This window comes from Leptonychotes weddellii, chromosome 13 (assembly GCF_054177405.1).
Source record: "Leptonychotes weddellii isolate Sample4059 chromosome 13, ASM5417740v2, whole genome shotgun sequence".
Taxonomy (NCBI): Eukaryota; Metazoa; Chordata; class Mammalia; order Carnivora; family Phocidae; genus Leptonychotes; species Leptonychotes weddellii.
This window is the reverse complement of record NC_138381.1, coordinates 55,404,831-55,430,584: the sequence shown is the minus strand read 5'-3', so window position 1 is coordinate 55,430,584 and position 25,754 is coordinate 55,404,831. Positions and strand designations below refer to the sequence as shown.

Sequence of the window (25,754 nt, the reverse complement as noted above, 5' to 3'; positions counted from 1 at the left end):
AGGATCAGCACAGCGACAGGGGACGGCAAACATTACTGCTACCCGCACTTCACCTGTGCCGTGGACACCGAGAACATTCGCAGGGTGTTCAACGACTGCCGTGACATCATCCAGAGGATGCACCTCAAACAGTACGAACTCTTGTGAGGCAGCCCTGGGGGGGGAGGGGGGGAGCGGGGGCGAGGGGCGCGCCTTCTCGCACCTTCTCTCCACCTGCCTCTCCTCCCTTGGCCACCCTGCCAGGTGGGGCATTTACTCCAGCACCGTCAGCCCCAAGCCATGGTCGAAAGTAGGGTGTTCTCAGTCTCGTCCGGCTGCCACCTGTCCTGTTCTGTGTTGGCTCCCGTGTGACCACCAAGCCTCTGGCTACCTCTGTTCCCCTCGGGTTTGGTTTGTAGCTTTTGTCTTCACTGAGCGCAACCTCCCCCAGCGCCCCCACCCGCACCCCTTTGTGTCACTGCAGACCACGCTCACGCGGGTGGTGCTGCAGTGAAATCCGGCCGGGTGAGGGCCCTGCTTATTCATCCACTCAGTGCTTTATTGATTCAGCAGGAGCTTGATAAATGGGGGAGGAATGGCACTTTGTTCCCGACTTATCAAGCACGACTGTAGAGGCAGGGGTACGATGCGGTCAGGCGGACAAGTGACCGCCCCTTCGGAGCTGCGTTGGCCCACGAGCTAGGCCAGACCTCAAGTCACAGAGTGGAGAGAAACCCTTTTTTCAGTCCCATTTGAGTCGCTGCCAACCTCAGGCATTAAATTAGACCTACTTTGAGCCTTTCACATTTAGGCAGACAACCTACCACACGCACCGCTGCAGTGTGTCCTGTCTCAGAATGACTCTCCAGACTCGGACTATGCTTGGACAAGAGTCTCCTTCCATATCTTGTTGTTGTTGTTGTTTTATGGCTGGTTTACTATAACTGTACAGACCACCAAATGTAACATTATTTTATATAACTACTTAAAAAATCCTTGTAGATCTTTGTGCCTTGATTTTGGCTCTATCTGTACAAGAAATGCGTTTTTCTCGTGCTCAACAGCTAAATGTCAACAGTACCTGCTGCTTGCTCTAAAAAAGAGAATGGTATCTGTAGAATTTAGGATATTTTATCAGGTTAGTACTTTTAAAAATATCCTTGATTAAATATATATATACACACACATATATAAATTATACACACGAATCATTCCCATCTTACCATTTTGTACCCACCTCACAAGCTTCTTTCAGAAACCAAGGATTTTTTCCTCCAGACAATATGTCTTTTGATTATTTTGCAATTTAAAGACTTTTACAAGCTCTCTGAGTAGAAATAGGCCAAGCATTCCCTTAGCCTGAGCTTCTGAACCACTCACTTGACCACAGTTTCTATTGTAAACAAGTAGCAAGAAGGAGACACAGGGGTGTCTGTGTTTGTGTCCAGCCTGAGAGAATCAAAAGATGGCATCTCCATTTGCCTCTTGAAGAAGAAATATTACAAAACCCTTACTTGAAATGCAAAGTCAAAATCTATGCCTGTTTCTTGCAAGCGGAAGATGTGCAAACGCAGCCTCAAAAGTTATAGTACGGTACAGTATCTAGAAAGAGACAATCGCTTTTAGCAGTGATGCTTCATATTCTATCCACAGCCACGCCTTGGAGGCTAGTTTTCTTAGGTCCAAGGTAATCTGCAAACACGTCCAAAGTTGTATTTCAACAATACGAATCCAGAAGTGATAGCCTAGCTGACGTCACTTCATTTCCTTTTAGTCTTTAATATTTTAAAGTTTACTCTAGAAGGCAGCATTTTATAATTGTTTATAAATGCATCCAGATTTAAATACAACTTGTCCAGGAAAGAGAGGATGACAACTTTCCAGGCGATCAGTGTCATAAACACGTAATTTATGTCAGCATCACTAAATTCTGGGCCTCTCGTTCCTGTTGTGTAAAACTCTGATTTGAAATGAGACACGTAAAATGGAAATTATTTTCTTTCCGTTGCGCTTTCAATGTACAACACGAAGAACTGCAGAGCTGCACCCCCACATGTACACAAAAAGCGAAGTTGTATGCTGTTACATACATTATCACTCAGCAGTTCCCTTGCAACTAAACTTCCTATTCAGAGACAGAGCCAGGCTCATAGAAGACACACAGAAAGAACACATTTTATCTGGCTTAAAATTATCAAAACATATTTATTTTTAAATACCAAAAGCCACTTCCCAGTCCTTTTTTCAAGTTTCTTTGGATCGTGGACGGGCATTACATTCACATTTAACAGCCTGGTCTGCTGGAGAGAAAATTACACTTCTCAAAAAATCTGATTCCATTATTAGCACAGAAGTACAAAAGTCTGCAAAAACAATATATTCCTGCTTGTGGCATCTGTACTTTTATTATTTTAAGTGTACAGCTTTATAACATATAAGAGTTTGAGGACCACTTTGTAGGGGGACAGAAGCAAACCCAGTGTTTGTGCAAACACAATCCCGAGTGTGTTCCCGGGCCGCTGGCTCTACCTTGGGGGATGTAGGACAGTCTAGTGCATGCAAGTGATGACTTTAATAGCTTTTACATATTGTACAGACACGATCTTTGATTATACATATATTTGATAAAATGAGAAAAGAGACTTGTTGTAGAGTACACGTTCAATTTTTATAGCATGAGAACAGTACCATCAACTATTTATTCTGCAGGAATTCGCATCAGTGATTTACAGTTTCTGTGATGTGTGTAAAGACAGCCTCCTTTGATCTCATCTCACATGAGCCCTGCCCAAGGTCCAGTTTCTTGGGCTTTGTTATTTATTATGAAATACAAAAGTCTCCTGCTCTTTACGTGGTCTTAAATTTTCTGAGCAGGTTCCAGCCAAAAATAAGAGGTGAGGGTAGAAGCCCAGAGTGAACTAATATGAGGACCACCAGGAGCCCAGCTGCTACACAGTATGTGGCCAGAACGGTGTTCTCGTAGGGGAGGTAGCACTTGGCGAGGGCGTACTCTGTGGGCGTCATACTGCCCTGGAAAGGCAATGAGAACTGTTACTGCCGCAGTGAGAGCCCTCCCACAGCGCCACGCAACAGACTTAGACACAACAGGGGAAAGACAGCCATCTTGGTTAAGCCAGGTGAGGCCAGGAAGTGGCTCTCCTCCTGAGGCGAAGGGGCACAGCCTTCGGCCTCCACAAGCCACCACCCACCAACCACAAGCACTGGTTGGAGACACGAAGGGAAGGCTCCCGGTGTGCCGAGCGGAGCTGAGCTCTCCACTGAAACTAGCCCCTGGCACAGCAGGTCCCTAGTGCAGTGGGCACACACGACAGAGATGCAAGGGGCTGGAGAGTCACATCAGTGGTCACTGAGAAACAAGGACAACAAGGCCATTTCTCATGCCATTTCATGCAGCCTGTTACCCAGAAATGCACGTGCCAGGGGCACCTCAGGGGGCTTTTTTGGTAGATGTTTTTGCGATGTGGAATGACACTGAGGAATGGTCTCATTTACTTTGAATTTGAAAACATGAAGGTTTCCCCAATCTTTTCATGAAGTAAAAGTACCTGACATAAAAGCATTAGGAACTGGGTAAAATCAACATTGGGGGGCCACTAACTGAAACAACATGTCAAGTCAACTTGCAAGAGCTGTAGCATTCTCCTGCCCTAAGACAAGATGATGTCTTATAAGACAAGATGATGGCGTACAGCCAATAAAGACAGGATCCCGTTTCTTAAGAAAATTAGAAACGCAGAGCCTCCCATCTGAGGACGGTGTGGTCTGTGGAGATGACACAACCCTCAGGATACCCCCCCGCAGGGCAATGCCCTGCTCATGTGTCCCCAGAGAGGCGTGCAGACAGGGGTCAGTGGATCAAACCAAGTGCGCATGGGGGGCAGGGCAAGTCTGTATTTACAGGGTTTGTATGTTTTTACGGATTGCAGCAATTAAATAGTTGATTACTGTGTTGATTTCAATACTTCTATGAGAGCGTTCGGATGAAAATAAACGTTCATATTACCATGATGAAGCTGGGGTTGTTTCTGTTCCTCCAACTGAAAGACGGCACGCTGATCTCGGGGACTCCGGCGCCGTGGAGCACCTCGCACGCACTGTGCGTGTGGCCGCTCAGGATGAGGCGTGGTCGCAGCCACCAGAGCAGCTGCCACGCCCGGGGGGACAGCAACAGGCGGTCAGGGCCTGGACACAGCCCCCTCGGGGCCCAGTGCCAGGCCACCCACTTATCTCATGAAGCTAAATCTAAAATCCCTACTTGTTAGGGGGCTTTATTTTTTCCTTAAAATCCTTTGGTTGGTTTAGACCCGATCAAAAGTAAGCTCAGGCTTGTAGGGAGAATCTATCCTTCTCATCTCAGATTTTATATTTTTACAAATATTTCTATAAATTTATTTTATAAATATATTTATATTTTTATTGTATATCATACATTATACAAATGTGTTTATATAATATAAATACATTTATAAACATACATAAGCACATCTTAAGTCCCCCCAAATTAATTCTTCAGTTCCATTCACATTTTCAAATACATTTCAGTTGATGAAAAAAACTCTGGATAAAGAATAGCTGAGGATATTATTAACTTGATATTAGGAAACATGGGGCGCCTGGGTGGCTCAGTCGTTAAGCGTCTGCCTTCGGCTCAGGTCATGATCCCAGGGTCCCGGGATCGAGCCCCACATGGTCGGGCTCCCCGCTCAGCGGGGAGGCTGCTTCTCCCTCTCCCGCTCCCCCTGCTCATGTCCTGTCTCTTGCTTTCTCTCTCTCAAATAACTAAATAAATTCTTGAAGAAAAAAGGGGGGGGAGGGGGCGGCGGGAGGAACAAAAGGATGACATGAAATCTGCCACACCCCCGCCCTCAGCCCCCGGGCGGCACCCCCCGACCGTCTGTCTGTCGGTGGGTGGGCCCCCGCTCCCCGCAAACCTGCTGTGAGGCCTCCCGGGAGAGCACGTCGTATCTCTCCTTAAACGGGATGGCCCGCTCTTCCAGAGGCGCGGCGTCCTCCCCGGAACAATTCGCATCGCTCCTCCGGAAAAGCGGGAAATGCTGCCGGGATTTGGAGAGGGTCCCGTGTGACCAGCAGGCGCTGGCCGAGGGGCCGGAGCCCCGGAGCCCCGGAGCCCCGGGGCCGGGGCCGCGCGGTGCGCACTCACCTGCAGGAGCACCGGGGCCGACGCGGGCAGCAGCGGCGCCCCCCGGCAGCGGCCGGGGCCACGTTTCTGCGGTGAGAAATCAGTTAAGCCGCCAGAGCCGGCCCTCCCCGAGCGGTAGGAAAGGAAGGGGGCGCTGAGGGATGCACCAAACACAAAGTGCAGCGACTGCCCCCACAGAAGATGCCAGAACAGACGCACCTGTGCCTCCAGGTGCTCTCCTACCTCGCGGGAGCAATTCAGTTTGTGAGAAATTTCGATGAGTTCGGCTTCGGCTTCAGAGCAAATGTGGCAGCCATCCCCTTCCAGGGCGACGCTGTTGACCAGCACAAAACTGAGGCGGAGGGAGCAGGCGCAGAGTCAGCGCCCCTGGGCTTCCCGGGCCGGCCTCCGGCCACACTGCTCCCGAGACCCTAAAGCTGAGCGCCCACGGCCTGAAGAACGCGCCGCAGCGCAGCCGTAGGCCTCAACCCGACCGCCGTGTTGTAGGCACGAGTTACTAAGAAAGCACGACAGCGCTACACTGGGAGTGCGGTCTAAGACACGGTCAAGTTTTAGCCTTGAATGGGCAAGAACTCCCAGATTACAGAGCTCTGAGATCGGAGCACCACTGCGCCCCCCATGTCACCCTGTGCCTCGCCTGTGAAGACGCGGACACAGCAGCACACCCGTGCCACGGACTGCTGAGGACCGAATGCAGTACTACAACCTGCCCGCCACGAGGAAGTCCTCAGGAACCGCGCAGCGCTGTGACCGTGACGTTCAGCGAACCGTGCGCAGCATTTGCGGACGTCTGTACAGGCAGCAGACAAGGCTGGGGGGCCGGGGAGGGCTGTGCTGGCCAGAGCTAACTGCTGCAGAGGATCCCAGACCAGGGTGCTGATAAAGTCAGTGATGGTTGCCCTCTACAAACCACTCTACCTTCATGAGACTTTTACAGACTCCCATTAAGTAACTCTTACTTCCTACACACTTACCAACTGGGCATGAAGAAGGTACCTGTCAGTAAACACTGCGGGAAATTTAAAGAATCTTAGCGATTAGGAGCTGACAAACCGAACGACCTGAAATATGATCAGTGTGTTTAAAGTTTCTTAAACTCTACGCTAAGGGAAAAAGAACTAAAACTATGTCAAGTCTTTATAGGACTCAGGAAAGGAAGCTTAGAGACTCGGTCCTAGGGGAGGGGAGGAGTGAGCATTGGTGGAGAACCCCTGACCTGGTCTCTGGGAGTGTCACAGATCATCTCTTGTGATGGACCCAGTGAGCTGCCACGGCCAAAGCCACGAGCGCTGGACACCCATGGGGGCCACAATCTAAAGAGGAAGAGGCTTCCTCTCCCACCTCTTCTTTCTCTACTAGGTCTGCAGCCAGAACAACGTGTCCGGTCTTGTCCACTGCACTGCGAACACACACCCAGACCTGAGAGGGTCCAGAGACAGCACGAAAATGGCCACACAGAAGGGGAACTGGTGCTCATGGTCAGACGAAAGGGTCGGGACGCTTTGGTCTACAAATCAAGGCTGAGGGGAGTGGGGGTGGTACACAGCCAAAGCACAGTAAACACACCTGCCCCCAAATCCTGGGTGAGCATACCCACAAGAGCATCCTTTATAAGGGGAAGGAAGTACATTTTGAACAAATAAAAATATGCTCCTTTACAGATTGGGCTGATGAATTTTCTACCACCCAGAGACATTGCAGGCAGGAAGAAAATGCCCTCAGTGGCTGGGCAAAGTCATACACTGGCCAGTCCACTTGCAGCTTGCTAAGGAACACCAGGCTGGTAACCCTGACAGTGACCATCAGGGAGGGATGAGGCCTGCGGTGCCTTCATCAGAAACTGTACAGGAGGTCACACGGAGCCTGGCTCCGACCCAGGACGACAGCTCCCTTAGAAAATGAAGTTCAGGGGCGCTTGGGTGGCTCAGTCGTTAAGTGTCTGCCTTCGGCTCAGGTCATGATCCCAGGGTCCTGGGATCGAGCCCCACATCGGGCTCCCTGCTCCGCGGGAAGCGTGCTACTCCCTCTCCCACTCCCCCTGCTTGTGTTCCCTCTCTCACTGTGTCTCTCTCTGTCAAATAAATAAATAAAAAATCTTAAAAAAAAAAATGAAGTTCAAAGGACAGAGGGGCTTCATAAGAATTCACAAATAATACTCACTTCATTCCTTTCCAAGAAAACAGCCTTTCGGGGTTGAAAACTTTCTCAAATCGTTTTATTTTGTATGTGCTCATCCTATATTCAATTGTAAAAAGAGACATTTTTCAGAGCAAGCCATTTTAGGACCTCTTAAGAGTTAGCGGAAACACGGGAAATAACTCGGGATCTGAGCGCCGGGCTAGCTTTGGGAGGGGAGAGCCCCAGCTGCCCCAGGCTGCCAGGGGCAAATCTCAGCTCCACCACTGAGTGACTGCAAGGCCTGGGGCAAGTGACTTAGTCCCCAGAGCCGCAGTTTCCTTACGGCACAATGGGTAAAATACTAGGACCATCGGAAAGATGAAATGAGTTGATATATGGAAGTAAAGGGCTTAGCCCCGATGTTTATAGCAGCACCAGAGCCCAAGTAAGGAAAGAGCCCATCGACTGAGGAAGGGATAAAGAAGAGGCGGCGTATATACATGGAATACTACCCAGCCATCAAAAAAATATGAAATCTTGCCATTTGCAATGACGTGGATGGAGCTAGAGTGTATTAGGCTGAGCAAAATAAGTCGGCAGAGAAAGACAAATACCATATGATTTTACTCATATGTGGAATTTGGGAAACAAAACAAATGAACATGGGGGAAGGGGGAAAAGAGAAAGAGAAGCAAACCATAAGAGATTCTTAAATAGAGAACAAACTGAGGGTTGCTGGAGGGAGGTGGGTTGGAGATGGGCTAGATGGGGGATGGGCATTAAGGAGGGCACTTGCTATGATGAGCACTGGGTGCTGTATGTAAGTGATGAATCACTGAATTCTACTCCAGAAACTAATATTATACCATATGTTAACTAACTAGAATTTAAATAAAAATTTGGAGGAAAAAAATAATAAAGTGCTTAAAACAGGCTGACACATCATAAGCACTACGTAAATATTATTTACAGAAGTCTAAATGGTCTTGTTTTCTGAGTCCCAAAGAAAATAATTGGTCATTAATGTAAGTTTCAAGTTAGAATCACCCAAGGGCACGTACAAATCATTTATTTAACAGAGATTCGTAAAGGGTGTACAATGTGCCAAGACAAAAATCTTCCTTCACCGTTGTGGAGTTTATGCTCCAGGGCTTACATCTTTCAAGGCCACCAAATGTCCCCCCCACAGCACAAACAAGGCTCTCACCTGAATGGTGGCAGGTTTAAAGTTACAGTTAACAAAGCTCTCAGGGTGCAATACTTCACTGAACTACTTACTGATAGTGGAAGCCAATGTCATGGTTGCCAGCAACCACCTTCAGCTGCACGTGACGTGGGTGTCTGAATATTTTCTGAAACCGCTCCACATCATCTGCCCAGGCCTATGACAGAACGGGTCACTGCTGAGACCCAGAGAACCCTCTCTTCCCTGTGGCTAAAAAAAAAAAACCACACACTCCCTATTCTGATGATGAGAAATTAATTCCCCCATCCAAATCAGATTAATGTAGAACCTAGAATTTCTAATTCTATGTCATACTGCTTTTTCCAAGACTTAATATTTTAATTTATTTAATTTGATGTCAGCTTTTAAATGGTATTCCCCCATATTAAAACATTAGATGGCGGGTGCCTGGGTGGCTCAGTTGGTTAAGCAACTGCCTTCGGCTCAGGTCATGATCCTGGAGTCCCGGGATCGAGTCCCGCATCGGGCTCCCTGCTAGGCAGGGAGTCTGCTTCTCCCTCTGACCCTCCTCCCTCTCATGCTCTCTGTCTCTCATTCTCTCTCTCTCTCAAATAAATAAATAAAATCTTTAAAAAAAAAAAAATTAGATGGCAATTATATACCCATTATTTTAAGATCCCCTAAAAAGATCCCCTGAAGCCCATGCATGGACCCCAGGTTGATAATCACTCCAGATATGGACACTATAGAACAGGCTCTTAGGAAATGTCAAGTAAATTCATGTGTCTCAACCAAGACAAGGATGAGCACATCCCTCATCTTAGCATTTCCCTGTGGCTACCACTGTGAGAACGAGAATGGATAGGATGTAGGGGAAAAAAAAGACAAAATCCAACCAAAATTTCAACATTATTCTGACATTTACTTTAACTATTAAAGCTTGAGAATTATGTTTGTATCATTCTGCTTCTTATTAAGCCTAAAAATATAAATTGGACAAACACAGGGAAGACAATACTTAGTTGGATAGTAATCAACTTTATCCTAAAAGTTTTAAGTAAGGCCCAATCTAGAGAAATATGCTAGAGAGAGAGTCCTTCAATATATTTACAAAGACTTCACTTTAACAAATAAAATTAGGAAAACAAAAAGGGGTGCCTGGGTGGCTCAGTCAGTTAAGCATCTGCCTTTGGGATCTCAGGGTCCTGGGATCGAGCCCCATGTCAGGCTCCCTGCTCAGTGGGGAATCTACTTCTCCTTCTGCCCCTCCTTTCTCGCTTATGATTTTTCTCTCTCTCTCTCAAATAAATAAATAAAAGCTTTAAAAAAAAAAAAAGAAAGAAAAACATAAAATGCTGCCCTTAATTTGCAAAAGCAACATATACATCCAACCTCATTTTATAACTAGTTGCTAGTTACATATAGTATTTCCATTATCTCATATTCAATTATGAGACCCTATAAACAGTGGGTTGCTTTTTTTTTTAAGATTTTATTTATTTATTTGACAGAGAGAGAGCACAAGTAGGCAGGCAGAGGGAGAGGGAGAAGCAGGCTCCCCACTGAGCACAGAGCCCGATGCAGGGCTCAATCCAGGACCCCGGGATCATGACCTGAGCTGACGGTAGACACTTAACTGAGCCACCCAGGCGCCCCAAACCGTGGATTTCTAACCAGATCTGGACCAAGACTTTCTTTGTAAAGCTTTTGGATTATCCTGGGAAATGCCAATGGCTTTTTCAAAAATATCCCACCCCAGTATAGCCACTCTGGAAAACAGTATGGGGGTTCAGTTAAAAATAGAGGTACCCCACGACCCAGCAATTGCACTACTAGCTATTTATCCAAAGGATACAAACATAATGATTCGAAGGGGCACATGTACCCCAATGTTTATAGCAGCAATGTCCACAACAGCCAAACTATGGAAAGAGCCCAGATGTCCAACAACAGGTGAATGGATAAAGATGTGGTTCATATATACATGTACACACACACACACACACACACACACACACACACACACAATGGAATACTACTTAGCCATCAAAAAGAATGAAATCTTGCCATTTGCAACAATGTGGATGAACTAGAGGGTATTATGCTAAGTGAAAAAGACAAATACCACCGGATTTCACTCATATGTGGAATTTAAGAAATAAAACAGAGGATCATAATCGAAGGGAAGGAAAAATAAGATGAAAACAGAAGGAAACAAACCATAAGAAACTCTTAACTCTAGGAAACAAACTGAGGGCTGCTGGAGGGGAGGTGGGTGGGAGATGGGGTAATTGGATGATGGGCATTAAGGTGGGCACTTGATGTAACAAGCACTGGGTGTTATACATAACTGATGAATCACTGAACTCTAGCTCTGAAACTAATAATACACTATGTTAATTAAATTGAATTTAAATAAAAAAATTTTTTTTAAATATCCCACCCCCCAAAATCCCTCCTAAAACCATTCATGACCAAACATTTTTAACTAAGCAGCAAAACAGTTTTTTTCTTTTTTCCATTAATTCCAGGAATATAGTAAGTAAAATATTTTGATAGCTAAGGTGAAAACAGCCTTTCTCTTTGGTTATGGAAAGACTTAGGTCACCTCAACACCCAGATGGAGGCCCCTGAAGGCGCTGGAAGCTCACACCAGGCCCCCATGGCTCCTTCTGCTAAGAGGAGGGGTGCCCGGGTGGCACAGTTGTGGTTAAGCATCCAAATCTTGATTTCAGCTGAGGTCATGATCTCAGGGTTGTGAGATCAAGCCCCACGTTGGGCTCTGCTCTCAGCACAGAGTCTGCTTGAGTTTCTTTCTCCCTCTCCCTCTGCTCCTCCCCCAACTCACTCTCTCTCTGATAAATTTAAAAAATTTAAAAGGAGGGTAGCAAGTAACTTTTATAGCACAATTCTCATAATTTCATGGTTAAATAATCAAGTGTAAAGTCAAATTACATTTCAATATGTATTCCGTAATTCTGGTGACAAGTGAAATTGCATGCACCTTGCCTCTTTTTCCACTTCCCGAGAGGCTCACGGGAATGTGCATTCCAACAAAGTGAGCTCTGACTAATCTACCTATTTCCTATGTAAACAAATACAGTGGAGAGTCGAACAACATGAGTTTGAACTGGGAGTGCGTCAGCTTATACGCGGACTTTTTTTATAAAGACAGTACAGTACCGTGAAGGTATTTTCTCTTCCTTATGATTTTCTTAGCAACATTTTCTTTTCTCTAGCTGACTTTATTCTAAGAATACAGAACAGAATACACGTAACATACGAACTATGTGTTAACTGACTGTGTTACCAGCAAGGTTTCCAGTCCATAGTGGGCAATTAGTAGTTAAGTTTTGGGAGAATCAGAAGTTATACACAGATTTTTGACTGCACAAGGTCAGCGTCCATACTCCGGCACTGCGCAAGGGTCAACTGTCTAAGATTAGCTTGCCTGACCCAAGACTGGCATGAGATACAGACCCTAATAAGCTTCAAGAGGGACTATACATGTTTAGTGTTGGTGCTAAGCAAAACTTCCAAGCCTCACAGATACTGCTTCATGGATTTTTCTGGGCTGCCTGTCCTGGACCCTCAAAGCAGGATTAGGGTGCCCGGACCACAGGGTCCTACCTGGGAGGAGCTCCACTTCCCTTCATCAAAGATGTCCCCTAGAATGAAGACGACTTCTGGCTGCAACAACCACAGAGCCGTCTGGAAGGCTCTCTCCATTTGCCACTCCCTTGAGGTCAACAGAAAAAAGCACAGCATCAGTCTCTTTCTTAAGTAGAGCCTAGATCTGTCTTATGGGCCATTTAAAAAGTGAACCGAATAGTCACATTCTCCTTCCACGGCCCCACCCCTGCATTCCCATCCAGGCCTGCAAGGTCAGAGTCCATATCTGATTAAATGTGGGGAACAAGGAGGCTGAGGGAGAGTCGGGCTGCCCCGCCCACACATCTTAAAGGCTGACTTCCCCTATGTGGCACCCGCAGATCAGACCCCACACTGCACCCCAGAAGCCATCCCTCAGTCACGACAAGCCCCAAAGGTCAGGGAGAGCTCAACGCAGCTTCCAAAGATGCCCTGTGTAGACTGATTTTGCACCACACCAAGATGATAGCATCTGCCTTAAATTTCACTTCTCCTTGAAGGACCTCAACTTCCTGCCTGCCTTCAGAATTGGGGGAAGATAATGGGAGAATCAGACTAGCCAATATCAAAACTGTAAATCCTGTAGATTTCAGACATCCAAGGACTCATCTGTAGGTAAGACAAGTGAATGAAAAGAGCCTGGGGGGCGCTTGGGGGACTCCGTCGGTTATAAGCGTCTGCCTTCGGCTCAGGTCATGATCCCAGGGTCCTGGGATCGAATCCCGTATCAGGCTCCCTGCTCAGCAGGGAGTCTCCTTGTCCCTCCGCCCCACCTACCCCCCCTCGTGCTCACTCTCACTCACTCTCTCTCTCAAATAAGTAAATAATCTTTAAAAAAAAGAATCCCGCCTGGGATCCAGACCTGACAGGCAACGACTTAACACCCCAGCTCCACCCATAAGCCCTTGTCCCGCCTTGAGAACGTCACCTACTCTCTCTGATTCCTATTCTTCGTTGGTAAATGGGAATAATAAAACCTACTCTCACAGGGCAGTTATGGGATTAAATGAGATAGCATTTGTCATGGGCCTAGCACTGACACAGAGTAGGCGTCCAAATGTCAGTGCTTTCTCGAACCACCCTCCCCTCTCCCTGGCCAACTCTGACCTGTGTCATTTTCCTAAGGATCCCAATTCTTCCCTCCTTTTTAAGGCAACCTCCTTAAGCAAAACTTCCAAGCCTCACAGTTTCTCCCCTACCAAAGGGGACTGTGACATCCCAGGGCACAGAAATAGGGAAAGATAATTTGAGGTCAGCGAGGACCCTGATCCAGGCCCCATATAAACTGCTGCATGGCGCACACCTCCACTCAAGATACCTCCCAAAATCCAGTTCTGTTTTTCTCGATTGAATGTTACTCACCCTGGAGAAGAAAGCATCTAGAAACTGCAGCAGCAAGAGGGCAGGGAAGAAGGCTCAACTGGTAAGGCCCAAATGAAGTCAAAGGAGGTCTCACCCAGGCCCTTCTCTACCTCATGCCTCCTTTGGTTTAAAACTCGAGTACAGAAGGACGGCAGCCCCTCCATCCTTCCTTCTTTTGTCTTGCCTTCTTCCCTCACCCCTGGGGACATTACACCTCTCCCCCTCCCACTCAACATTAGGTTCACCCATATCCAGAGTCCTCCAGGGATATTCCTGCTCACAAGGATAAAGACCTGTTTGGGGAGGCACAAATGCAGTCATGAGGAAAAGGGGGTCAGGGTGGGGGGGTCACCAGGGGCAAGAAGAGAACTCTGCTGCCCTGGTGGCTGAAAGCCCACCAGTCACCTTCTGGTGGGCGTAATTCACGACAGCCAAAAGGTGGACCTATCCATCAACAAATGGACGGAGAAACAAAACATGGTCTAAATATACACTGCAATAGCACTCCGCCTTAAAAAGGGAGGAAATTCAGGTTCCCTGCTTAGCAGGGAGTCTGCTTCTCCCTCTGACCCTGCCCCTCTCATGCTCTCTCTCTCTCTATCTCATTCTCTCTCAAATAAATAAAATCTTAAAAAAAAAAAAAAAAAGGGAGGAAATTCTGACACATGCCCCAACACGGACGGACCTGGAGGACATTCTGCTCAGTGAAATAAGCCAGACACAAAAGGACAAATACTGTACGACTCCACTTATATGGGGGACCTAGAGGAGTCAAATCCAGAGAGCCAGAAAGTAGCATGGTGGGGGCAGGGGCTGGGAGAAGGGGGAATGGGGAGTCGGTATTTAATGAGGACCAAGTTTCAGTTTGGGAAGAAGAAAACATTCTAGAGATGGCTGGTGGTGACTGCTGCACCACCATGTGAATGTACTTGATGCCACTGAAATACACACTTAAAACTGTTTACGATGGTAACTTTTATGTTACGTGTACTTTACCACAATTAAATTTTTTAAAAAGCCTTTTTTTTTAAAAAAAAGATTTTATTTATTTATTTGTCAGAGAGCAAGAACACAAGGAGGGGGAGCAGCAGGAAGAGGGAGAAGCAGGCTCCCCACCAAGCAGGGAGCCCAATGCGGAGCTCGAACCCAGGACCCCGGGATCATGACCTGAGCCAAAGGCAGACGCTTAACCAACTGAGCCACCCAGGCGCCCCTAAAAAGCCTTCTGATGGGAAAGCAGGTGGACTCTGCTGGGCCAGTCTAAGTTGGAGAGACAGGACCTGATCCTCTCCCCAGGGTGACAGCCACACATCTGCTCTGCTCTGGCTGCCCAGAGCAGGCAGACACCAAGTGGGCTCAAGACGACACACCAGCAACTGCCAGGGGGGACCACCAAGCCAGGCCGACCACACCCGTGTGCCAGACCTTGCCGTGGGCATTTTCCTCACACGGCCTGTTAAGTCTCTGGTATTAACCAGTTACAAACAAGGAGGCAGAGTCAGGCTTGGAGGGGCCCTAGGAAATGGTCCAAAGTCACAAGACTCAAACCCAGACCTGCCTCCCAAATCCTGGGTCCTTATAAATAACAGATGCTCTGCAAACAGTATGTTCAAGGAAAAGTCAAATGCCCCATATGTCTCTCTTTGAGAGGAAAATAACTAATGACTACCCTGACCTATAGGGAGAGGGATTCACCCTTTTTGCCTGTAGAATTTCAGAAAGATTCCTGATTGTAGCTCCTACCTTCGTAATTTGTCTAGCCAATGGCCTCGCACTTCCCCAAGCAAGTGGGTATCAGCCAAAAACATGGCTTTCAGAGTCTTTTGTCCACTGTCGTGGGCTGGAGTTTTCACCTCAGGCCAATCACACCGAAAGATCACTAAGTAATAGATTAAAAATTCACAAAACAGAAGCACCGCAAAGACAACAGCTGTGAGTTTCAACAGCAAGGAACTCCTTCTCTTTAGCAGACAAAGATGCTGTCTTCCAAACCCCAGCCAAATCAGAGCCATGTCTCCTGCCCAGGAGTCACCAGCATCGAGGAGTGAAATCCATCAAGAATTCACCATGAGAGAACTGTGGAATCCTGGTAAGGTGTCCAGCGCTTAGCCATGTACCTACAGGGGGAAGAGAAAGGATCAGATTACGTTTCTTAATAATGCCATAAACACTCCTTCTATTAAGAACTAATGAGTTACAGGGGCGCCTGGGTGGCTCAGTCCTTAAGCGTCTGCCTTCGGCTCAGGTCATGATCCCAGGGTCCTGGGATGGAGCCCCACATCGGGCTCCCTGCTACGCGGGAAGCCTGCTTCTCCCTCTCCCGCTCCCCCTGCTTGTGTTCCCTCTCTCGCTGTGTCTCTCTCTGTCAAATAAATAAATAAAAATCTTAAAACAAAATACTTAAAAAAAAAAAAAAAGTGACATGCAGGGCGCCTGGGTGGCTCAGTCAGTTAAGCGTCTGCCTTCGGCTCAGATCATGATTCCAGGATCCCAGGATCAAGCCCCTCAGCGGAGAGTCTGCTTCTCCCTCTCTTTCTGCCCCTCCCCCCCAGCTTGTGTGCACTCTCTCTCTCTCTCAAAATAAATAAATAAAATCTTAAAAAAAAAAAAAAGAAATGACATGCTACTGAAGTTCCTCATCTTAGGCTCCCGACCAGGATCTTAAAGGGCAGTGACCTGATAGCTGCAGAGAACTGGAAAGGGAGAAGCTCCGGAAGTCTCTCGGGGGAGGCTTAGAGGGCCACTGACCACAGATCCTCACTGAGCCAATAAATAGAGAAAATCCCTTCCTGGGGGGGATGCTTTTCTAAGATGAATCCAGGAAACCTCATATGGCTGATGGGCAAGGGGTCAAGAACACTCTCTCTCCTGGAGGCTCTAAAATAATCTCTGTAAAATTCAGTTTCCAGAACTGTCCACATCTGCACATAAGCCTGAGTCCCTATAAGAGTCCCTAGCTTACAGCACAGTGGCGTTCTACATAACAACCAACCATTAAGCTACAGAAAAATTTTTAAATCTTACCTAAAGAAAACTAAATGGGGGCAAACACGTATTTTGAGCCATTATAAAAAGTTTAAAACAGAACCTCAGAATTGAAAGTGATAAATGATGGATGCCCTTCCTGCTCCTCCAAATGGAGCACCAACAACATCTGTGGCTTTTCAGAAAAGAAGAAATGACAGGATCGGAGGGGCAGGAATGGCTCTGGGCCCAAATGTTCACCCTTCCTCTGCCTGCTCTCGAATGGCATTATTTACAGTAAATCCTTGATTGAAGAGGGAACAGGACAGGAATCCCAGATTGTAAATGTGTCCTTTCAGACAGGGAGGTCAAAGGCAGGGGTGCATGTAATCAGGGGTCAAACGCTCGCCCTGCAGTTCTACTCCGAACACCCATCTATCTTTATCAAGAGGTCCGACCACCGGTGACCACGTGCCACACCCTGTCCTCTCCTCAGAACCTCCTCGCCACCTCGGTTTCTCAAAGGATGAACCACGCGTGCCACGTCTCTAGAATCACCGGATGCTTTATCTTCCAACCGGGGACATCTTTGAGAGGGAAAAGTGGCATTAAGGATAATAAAGATGGGACACTGGTGTAAGCCAGGACAGTCCCAGGCCCCTCAGGGAGCGCGGTCCCCCTGTGCATGATTCCACCCGGTGAGGCCAGCGCTTCATTGATGCCCAGGAGGACAGAGTAACGCGTCTCTTGCTGTCATCCACCTCTCAGCAATCGAACTCCGAATGAGGTACAAATGCCCCTAGTAACCATTCACCAGGGAGACGAAGAACATGGATCCTCTATTTGGGTGATGCTCGTAAAAGAAAGAGAGAGCCTCAAAAGAATCATGAATGTATTTCTCAATACCATCTCATTTCCTTTGGTTTGATTCAATCAAATATATCAGAAGAAACCATTTGGTGTTACTATCTCACTTTCTTTCAAAAGGCCCAAGAGTCTAACCACGGCAGCTGAAACTTCCCAAAAACCTTCACGTTTCCTCAGACTTGCCGGGAGGAGGGAGCCCGGCCTCCTGGGGCCAGTCCTACAATTCTCCTAACAAGCAGACTTTTGCTCTTTAGAGGCTCCAGGTTTTCCCGGAGCTGAAAACCAGAATGACGACTTCGTAATTGCTCCTCTACACCCACTTCCTTTCATCTAAGAAGCTGGTTTCGGGAGTTGTAACGACCAGGGAACAGGAGCAGCCTGGAGCAAGGCAGGCCCAGGCTGCCGTCCAAGTGTAGCACACAGCGGGGGTCAGAGGCTGCAGCCCCTCAGCTTCCCTGGAGCCACAGAAGCAGGACAGGACACACAGAGACAAGCCAGGGGAGCTCTCCCCGACCGACCCAGCTTCCATGTACCTTTGATCCTGCTGACGCCGGCCGGCCTCTGGCCCCAGGCTGACAGCTCAGATAAGGAGGGCCACGGGGCAAATAAAAGGTTGGGGGAGTCCCTGCCCTTCCCACAAGCATCTGTGTTCTTTTTTCCGTAAAGACATAAAAAATATCCTACAAAGAGCCCTTCCTTCAGCCAGAGGACTTAGAATAAAGGAAGGGAAGGAAGAAGGGAGGTGGGAGGAAGGAGGGAGGGGAGGGGGAGGGGAAGAGGGCAGGGCGGGGAAGAATGGAGGGAGGGAGGAACAGATGAAGGACAGGGAAAGAGGGAGAGCAAGCTAGCTGGTACTGTTACATATTTTCTTGTGAAAACCCTAACACCATGTGACTCAGCTCTGTGGTATAAGAAACAGAACTCCTCATGGGGTGAAAACCATTGTTTGACAACTTCTGACACCAAATCCTTAAACAAAATTCCTTTTGCTCAAATCTTGGAAATCTACTTTGCTTTCTCTATTCAAACTCATTGCACTACTCTGCAAATTAGTACTCCCCGATGTTGTCTTCAAGGCGATGGCCAAAACACACACACCCACACCCCCCTTTTCCCTCCTGAAATGAAGCCAGAGTAACTTTTGGGGCCCATGGCCGATGGGGGGTGGGGCAGGGGGCCCACCGTCCCCCTAGAAATGCCACAGCAAGGCCAGCGCCAGGCACACATGAGTAATGAGCTCCTCCCTTATGGCTGCTTCCAGATGCCCATGAAGTGCCCTCTCCTTGTGCTCAAGCCAACCTCAGGGACAGCACGGCGTCCTCATTTACGGCCGCAGCTGACCTGTGAAAAGGACACGCTGACCACGAGGAATAGGGAGCAACGGACATTTCCAGCACAGGGGCAGACCCGGCACAACGGAGCGTACCTCTCTCGAGAGGAAAGAGGAAAACCTCAGAGCTCTACGGGGAACCTTCACGCTCTCCTCTTCCAGTATCTCCTCCCGGGTTATGAATACCAACTGGCAGAAAACAGCTACGCTGAACTGGAAAAAGCCCAACATACAGCTCTGCTATGTGACTCTGGGCAAGCCACTTACCCTTTCTGAGCCTCACAATGGGGGTCACAGTGCTGCCACCACTGATGTCATGGGATTGACAGAAATGATGTTCACAAATGTGCGCTTTTTCAACAGTGAACCTTCCGTGAGGCAGGTGTGTCAGGATTAGATGAGAGAGCAAGCCTTCCACTCTGGTGAATTCAGAAGCAATGGAACTCAAGCCAAATAGCCTTAATCAGAGTAAGGAGAATGAAGCCCAGCAACTGCAGAGAATCTAGAAGCTGTGGCCGTCGTTCTCCACTCATGTACCAAGCTGGACTTCCTAACACTTGACATCCAAAGTCCCTAGACCCTTTCCTCACTAAATGTAAACCTGAACTTGTATCTCAACCATAATGAGTAGGTCAGTGACTTAAAATCCCCACAGCCGCGCAGCCCAATAACCACATGCTGCTCTGTCTTCCACGTCTCGGCTGTTACAGGCTAATGAAGAGAAACTGTGTTCTTTCCAAGATAAAATGAAAGGGGGGCCTGGTCCCTCATCAGAGCACTGTGGAGTGCTCTACACAGGCCCAAATGCGGCCAACTCTTCCTGCCTCCTCCATAAATACAGGGGGGTAAAATGTGATTATCCATCTTATATCGCTGGATGTACAACTAGGCCATGACTGCTTTCAATAAAGAGACTATTCTCTCTGTGTGTTGCCTTCTTGTGGTTAAGTGATGAAGAACTCTGTCCATGTTAGACACTTCTCTTTGCATTAGCAGACTTGGGTTCAAAAAGCAAAATTACTAAAATGTGATTTTTTTTTTTTTTTAAAGATTTTATTTATTTATTTGAGAGAGAGACAATGAGAGACAGAGAGCGTGAGAGGGAGGAGGGTCAGAGGGAGAAGCAGACTCCCTGCCGAGCAGGGAGCCCGATGCGGGACTCGATCCTGGGACTCCAGGATCATGACCTGAGCCGAAGGCAGTCGCTTAACCAACTGAGCCACCCAGGCACCCTAAAATGTGATTTTTTTTTTAAAGATTTTATTCATTTATTTGACAGAGAGAGAGAGAGAACAAGTAGGCAGAGAGGCAGGCAGAGGGAGAGAGAGAGGCAGGCAGAGGGAGAGGGAGAAGCAGGCTTCCCGCTGAGCAGGGAGCCCGATGCGGGGCTCGATCCCAGGACCCTGGGATCATGACCTGAGCCAAAGGCAGCGGCTTAACCGACTGAGCCACCCAGGCGCTCCTAAAATGTGATTGTTTTCAACTCATCCCCACCCTCCAAAGTGAATCTGTCAATTTTATTAAGCTCATCAAATGATATCCCAGCAGGAAAACTACACAGGCCTCCCAACACTGTTCAGTCTGGTTAGGATCAAAAGGCAGACACACAACGCCTCTCAGGACCCTTCCTGACTCATCTATAAGAGAGCAAGGTTTGATATTAAAGGTCCCAGGAGGCCCTGGTGAGAACTCAAGTGCAGAATCTGTGCGATTTTGATTTCTACCCCCTACACACACCTTATTCCTGACATCACACATGATGACGTCAGTCACATTTACCACCCCGTAATTTTTCCAAAAGCTAAAAGAAACCCATCCCTGGTTTATGAAATCGGTTCGGTGGTTGGTGACCAGAGTTTTAAAAAACAAGATAGAATAAAACAGAATCGAAAACATTAGCCTGTAGTGTACGTAGTAAAGGTAAGGCATCATAAAGTTGATTTCACAAAACTCTTGTCTCTACTTTTCTGTACATGGATCTGTGTGTCCTGGTCATGATATAAAATGTATTTCTTACTTCACTAGTCTGTAAGCTCCCTAAGTCAGGGACCTTGCCTTGCCCATCCTCACATCCCGCCTCTGCCAGTGCCCAGGATGGTGCCTGCAAACAGTAAGTGCTCAATAACATCTGTGGAGTAAATGGCCTACATTTAACCTTATTGTCCCAAACATTTCAGAATTACAAACATATATTATCACTCCTTTGGTCTTTAAATGCGTCACAGTCTCCAGCCATAGAAACAGGAGAAACAGATTCGAGAAGATGTCCTGTTCCCCTTGGTCAGAGGGACAGGCAGGAATTTAAAGACGGGCAAACAGGTGCACAGAACACATTTTCTCACAGCCCCTGTGTGGAACTCTTACAAAGGAAAACCTTGCATGGCCCTCTGATGACAGGGAAGTAATGACAATCTTCCCCGAGCCCTTCTGGAGAAAACAGCTTTCTTTCTAAAAGGGAAATACATGAAAATGCCTGGTAGCGCCTGGGTTCTCTCCTAAACCCCGGGGCTGGCATGAGCCGGGCAGCTGGGGAAGTCTATATCCCAGTTGTGTTCTTTCCTAGTACAAGAGCTCAGGCAAGTCACTTAGAGAAACAGAAAAGGGGGAGGGGGAGAGACAAGACGGTTATTTTAAAAAACAAAAAATAAAATAGCAAGCATTGACGAGGATGAGGATAAATTGTAACGCTTGTGTACGGTTACTAGGAATATAAAATGGTGCAGTGCCTGCAAAAAGTGGTGTGGTGGTTCCTCAAAAAATTAAAAATAGAACTACTATATGATCCACCAATTTCACTTCTAGGTATATACTCAAAAGAACTGAAAGCAGGTGGGACGCCTGGGTGGCTCAGTCGGTTAAGCGTCTGCCTTCAGCTCAGGTCATGATCCGGGGTCCTGGAATCGAGTCCTACGTCGGGCTCCTTGCTCAGCGGGAAGCCTGCTTCTCCCTCTCCCTCTGCCTGCCGCTCCCCCTGCTTGTGATCTCTCTCTCTCTCTCTGACAAATAAATAAAATCTTTAAAAGAATAAAAAAAATTTTTTTAAAAGAACTGAAAACAGGGACTCAGATATGTGTACACCCATGTTCACAGCAGCATTATTCACAAGAGTCAAAAGATGGGATCGACCCCAATGTCTGTGGATAGATGAATAGATAAGCAAAATGTGCTATATGTATATCTAAATATAATGGAATATTACTCAGCCCTTAAAAAGGAAAGAAATTCTGACATAGGCTACAACATGGATAAATCTTTTTTTTTTTTAAGATTTTATTTATTTATTTGAGAGAGAGAGAGATCATGAGCAGGGGGAGCAGCAAGCAGAGGGAGAAGTAGACTCCCTGCTGAGCAAGGAGCCCGATGCAGGACTGGATCCTGGGACATGAGCTGAAGGCTGATGCTTAACTGACTGAGCCACCCAGGCACCCCAAACACAGGGATTTCTGAAGTCCACCTCAAATTTGCTGAATCAGAACCTTCAATATTTGGGCCCAGGAATCAGCACTCATAAAATGCCCACCAGCAACATGGATAAATCTTGATGACATTATATACTAAGGTAAATGAGCCAGTCACAAAAAGACAAAGACTCTATGAGTCCATTTATATGAGGTCCCTAAAGTAGTCAAATTCATAAAGACAGAAAGTAGATGGCAAGGTGGTTGCCAGGGGCTGGGAAAAGGGAAAATGGCGAGATGTTGTTTCATGGGTATAGTTCCAATTTTGCCAGATGGAAAAGCACTAAAGATTGCTTGGACCACGATGTGAATACACTTAATCGGACTGAGCTATACACCTGCTTGGTATTCTACCCAAATGAGTTTAAAACATGTCCACACAAAAACCTGACATAAACACAGCCGCTTTCTTCATAATTGCCAAAACCTGGAAGCAACCAAGATGTCCTTCAATAGGTGAATGGATAAATAAACCATGGTACATGCAGACAATGGAACATTATTCAGTGCTAAAAAGAAAGGAGCTATCAAGCCCTGAAAAGACATGAGGAACTTTAATTGGGTATCATTAAGTGAAAGAAGCCAATCTGAAAAGGCTACATACTGTAGGATTCCTTCTATATGACATTCTGGAAAAGACAAAACTATGGATACAGTAAAAGATCAGTGGTTGGAGGTGGGTAAGGGGGAGGAAGAGACAGATGAACAGGTAGAGCACAGGAAATATTTAGGGCAGTGAAAATACTCTGTATGATACTATAATGGTGGATATATGTCATACATTGTTAAAACCCATAAAATATACACCACCAAGAGCCGACCTAATGTAAACTATGGCCTCTGGGTGATTCTGATGTGTTAGTGTAGGTTCATCAATTGTAGCCAATGTGTGACTCTGGTGCAGGATGCTGATAATGGGGGACAGCGTGCTATGTGGGGGCAGAGATCATATGGAAACTCTCTACTTTCTGCTCAGTTTTGCTGTGAACCTAAAACTGCTCTAGAAAACAGTCCATTAATAATTAGCAAGATGGTAAATTTTTTGTATATTTTACCACAATTAAATATTTTTTAATTTAATCATATCCTGATACATGATACAGCATAGATGAACCTTGAGGACATTATGCTAAGTGAAATAAGTCAGACACAGAAAGACAAAGTACTGTATGATTCTACTTATATGGGGGACCTACAGTAGTCAAATTCATAGAGACAGAAAGTAAAATGGTGGTTGCCAGGGCCAGGGTTGGGGGGAGGGGCAGTCATTACGTAATGGATATGGAGTTTCAACTGGGGAAAAAGTTCTGTAAATGGATAGTGGTGACAGTTGAAGAATAATGTGAATGTACTTAATGTCACTGAACTATAAGCTTAAAATGGTTAAAATGTTGGGTACCTGGGTGGCTCAGTCGTTAAACGTCTGCCTTCAGCTCAGGTCATGATCCCAGGGTCTGGGATCGAGTCCCACATCGGGCTCCCTGCTCGGCAGAAAGCCTGCTTCTCCCTCTCCCACTCCCCCTGCTTGTGTTCCTGCTCTTGCTATCTCTCTCTCTGTCAAATAAATAAATAAAATCTTTAAAAAAAAAAAAATGGTTAAAATGTTAAATTTTATATTATGCAGGTTTTGCCACAATTTTCTAAAAAAAGGAAGAGGCACACGAACACACACACAGGACCCTACAAGCTAACGATGTCCTATAGCAAGGGCTTCCTTTTGGATCTAAATATACTACCTTTATAGGGGCGCCTGGGTGGCTCGGTCGTTAAGCATCTGCCTTCGGCTCAGGTCATGATCCCAGGGTCCTGGGATCGAGCCCCGCATCGAGCCCCGCATCGGGCTCCCCGCTCGGCAGGAAGCCTGCCTCTCCCTCTCCCACTCCCCCTGCTTGTGTTCCCTCTCTCGCTGTCCCTCTCTGTCAAATAAATAAAATCTTTAAAAAAAAAAAATTTTAAAAAAATATACTACCTTTATATATAAAAAGAAGTCTTGGGAGCCTGGGTTTAGGGAATATCACTGAGTCACCTTCTCACCTTTTAAACAATACAACTGGTAGATGAGACTGGTGAGATGAGATGAAGAAGCTCTAAGTTGGCTTGTGTTCCCCCAAATCAGAGCGCAAAATAAAGCAAATATGTGTGTTGTTGCTGAAGAATCTTTCCTTCGGTTAACCACTTTTTAAAGTGGATAATGCATCAGTCCCAGAGGGTACAGGAGGTGCTGCCCTGCAGCACACAGAGAAGGAACCCGATCAGTGTTTAAAGTAAACAAACAAAAAAAATAAATAAAAATAAAAATAAAAAATAAAGTAAACAAACACACAAACAAAAAACCAGCTAAAGAAAAATGACTGACATGTCATTGCTCACGAATAGCTCTGGTAAATTACAGCACAAAATATTAACATACAATATACGCATGCCACACTGCTCTGTATTGCCCAACACATAAAAATAGCAGCTGCAATCCATAACTGAGAACAAAACACTTCATCCATTGACTGAGTTTTAACTTCAAAGCCATCATTAAATATCTAAATCCCCTCCACCCAAAAACAGCACTAAAAAATGTGTAATATGCACTGATCCATAGTTTTTTCTCTTACTTGTCCATTACCTTAAATATATTACCACAGTGTCCTCAATGGCTATTCGAATGTTAAATGTTCCACCTTAAATAAGACGGATTTTTTTTTTGTCAATTTACATCAGCAAACTAGAAAGTGAGAGGCGCCTACGATTTGATACCTGGGCCTTAAGTAATCGTGATTCTCCAGCAAGTAAATGACTAATTCCCAGAACACCGTTTTTTCAGCTAACTCTCAATCCTAAAAAGGCAAGGAGGTTCCAGTCTGCAGTAACAAGAAATAGCAATTAACCTAGAAGCCTAAATATTATAGCATGGTCATAAGGAAACATGGAGAATCCTGCTTGCGGCGGGCGGCCAAGCACCCAGCGAGGCAGATCGCAAAGCAAAGCCTCCCGGGCGAGCCGGGCCCCCATCACTTCACCTGTCCTCCGGCCCGCCGAGCATCCCTGCAACTTCCTGTTTCCGCGCACGTGGCCCAGCGGGTCCCCGTCACCCCTGGCACCGCGCGCCGCCGGCCTCGGGCGGGCGGGAAACACTGAGTCGCCGCAAAGAGACACGCCCCCGGCCCCGCCCCCGCCCCCCAGTGGGCTCCACGGGCCGCCCCAAACGGTGGGTGCAAAGAAGCAAAACCCTACACTTGGCCGCATCTTCCTCAACGACTCGGCCCTTCGTGCCATCCTTAATGTCTTCTAGACTTTATTCTCCGTTCGGGTCCTTAGTGCCGCGGCTCCCTGGAACCCCCAGAGCAACGTCCGAGAAGGCGAGGGGCGCGCTGCAGCCGCGAAGCCGTTGGCGCCCGGAGCGGCGGCCAGGGGAGGAGGGGCGCGCGGGCCGGTGCGGATGGGGGCGGCCCCGCGGCGGCCCCGGAGCCCCGCTCGTGGTCAGGGCGGCCCGGAGCTCGCTTCCCGTCTGCACGGCCGCGGCTCGAAGCGGGCTCCGCGGGCCCTCGGTGCGCCTAGGCTCTGCGCCCCCGATGCCGGGGGCGGGGCGGCGGCGGGGAGCGGCCGGCGGCCGGAAGGGGAGTCGCCGGACCTCCGCGCGGCGCCGACAGGTGGCGCTGTGGCTGC

At 47.3% G+C, this 25,754-nt stretch overlaps 2 protein-coding genes across 11 annotated transcripts in view; one reads left to right on the top strand and one right to left on the bottom strand.

The window, feature by feature from the left end:
• The window catches only part of GNAL (G protein subunit alpha L), a 147,434-nt gene extending 140,019 nt beyond the window's left edge, over nt 1-7,415 (top strand). For 2 of the 4 annotated variants that reach the window (XM_081802586.1, XM_081802588.1), the window contains 2 exons: nt 1-131; nt 6,521-7,415. In XM_081802586.1, the coding sequence (XP_081658712.1) occupies nt 1-131; nt 6,521-6,584 (195 nt within the window). In that variant the 3' untranslated portion in view covers nt 6,585-7,415. Of the gene's footprint in view, nt 4,009-6,520 lie in introns of those variants that run through there. The other 2 variants (XM_081802587.1, XM_081802589.1) reach the window with 1 other exon arrangement.
• Nucleotides 2,154-25,486, bottom strand: MPPE1 (metallophosphoesterase 1). 7 transcript variants are annotated; one of them, XM_081802599.1, is made up of 11 exons: nt 25,109-25,228; nt 24,132-24,323; nt 15,222-15,595; nt 12,096-12,204; nt 8,558-8,661; nt 7,322-7,396; nt 5,360-5,492; nt 5,162-5,227; nt 4,932-5,054; nt 4,004-4,144; nt 2,154-3,009 (listed from the first exon to the last, which is right to left on the bottom strand). In XM_081802599.1, exons 3-11 carry the CDS (start codon nt 15,488-15,490, stop codon nt 2,827-2,829), a joined length of 1,203 nt encoding a protein of 400 aa, XP_081658725.1. In that variant the 5' UTR covers nt 15,491-15,595; nt 24,132-24,323; nt 25,109-25,228; the 3' UTR covers nt 2,154-2,826. The 7 variants fall into 7 exon arrangements, with proteins under 7 accessions (XP_081658725.1, XP_030876040.2, XP_081658724.1 ...); XM_031020180.2 differs by lacking the exons at nt 24,132-24,323; nt 25,109-25,228 and adding an exon at nt 25,323-25,486; XM_081802598.1 differs by lacking the exon at nt 24,132-24,323 and having other exon boundaries at nt 25,109-25,210.
• Between the last annotated feature and the right edge of the window lie 268 nt (nt 25,487-25,754).

Coding starts and splice junctions, on each gene's coding strand:
- MPPE1 (XM_031020180.2), bottom strand. CDS start 15,490: ATGGCTCTGATTTGGCTGGGGTTTGGAAGACAGCATCTTTGTCTGCTA. Junction 12,205..15,221: donor TGGCTAGACAAATTACGAAG/GTAGGAGCTACA, acceptor GTTGACCTCAAG/GGAGTGGCAAATGGAGAGAG. Junction 5,228..5,359: donor GAGAGCACCTGGAGGCACAG/GTGCGTCTGTTC, acceptor TTCTCACCGCAG/AAACGTGGCCCCGGCCGCTG.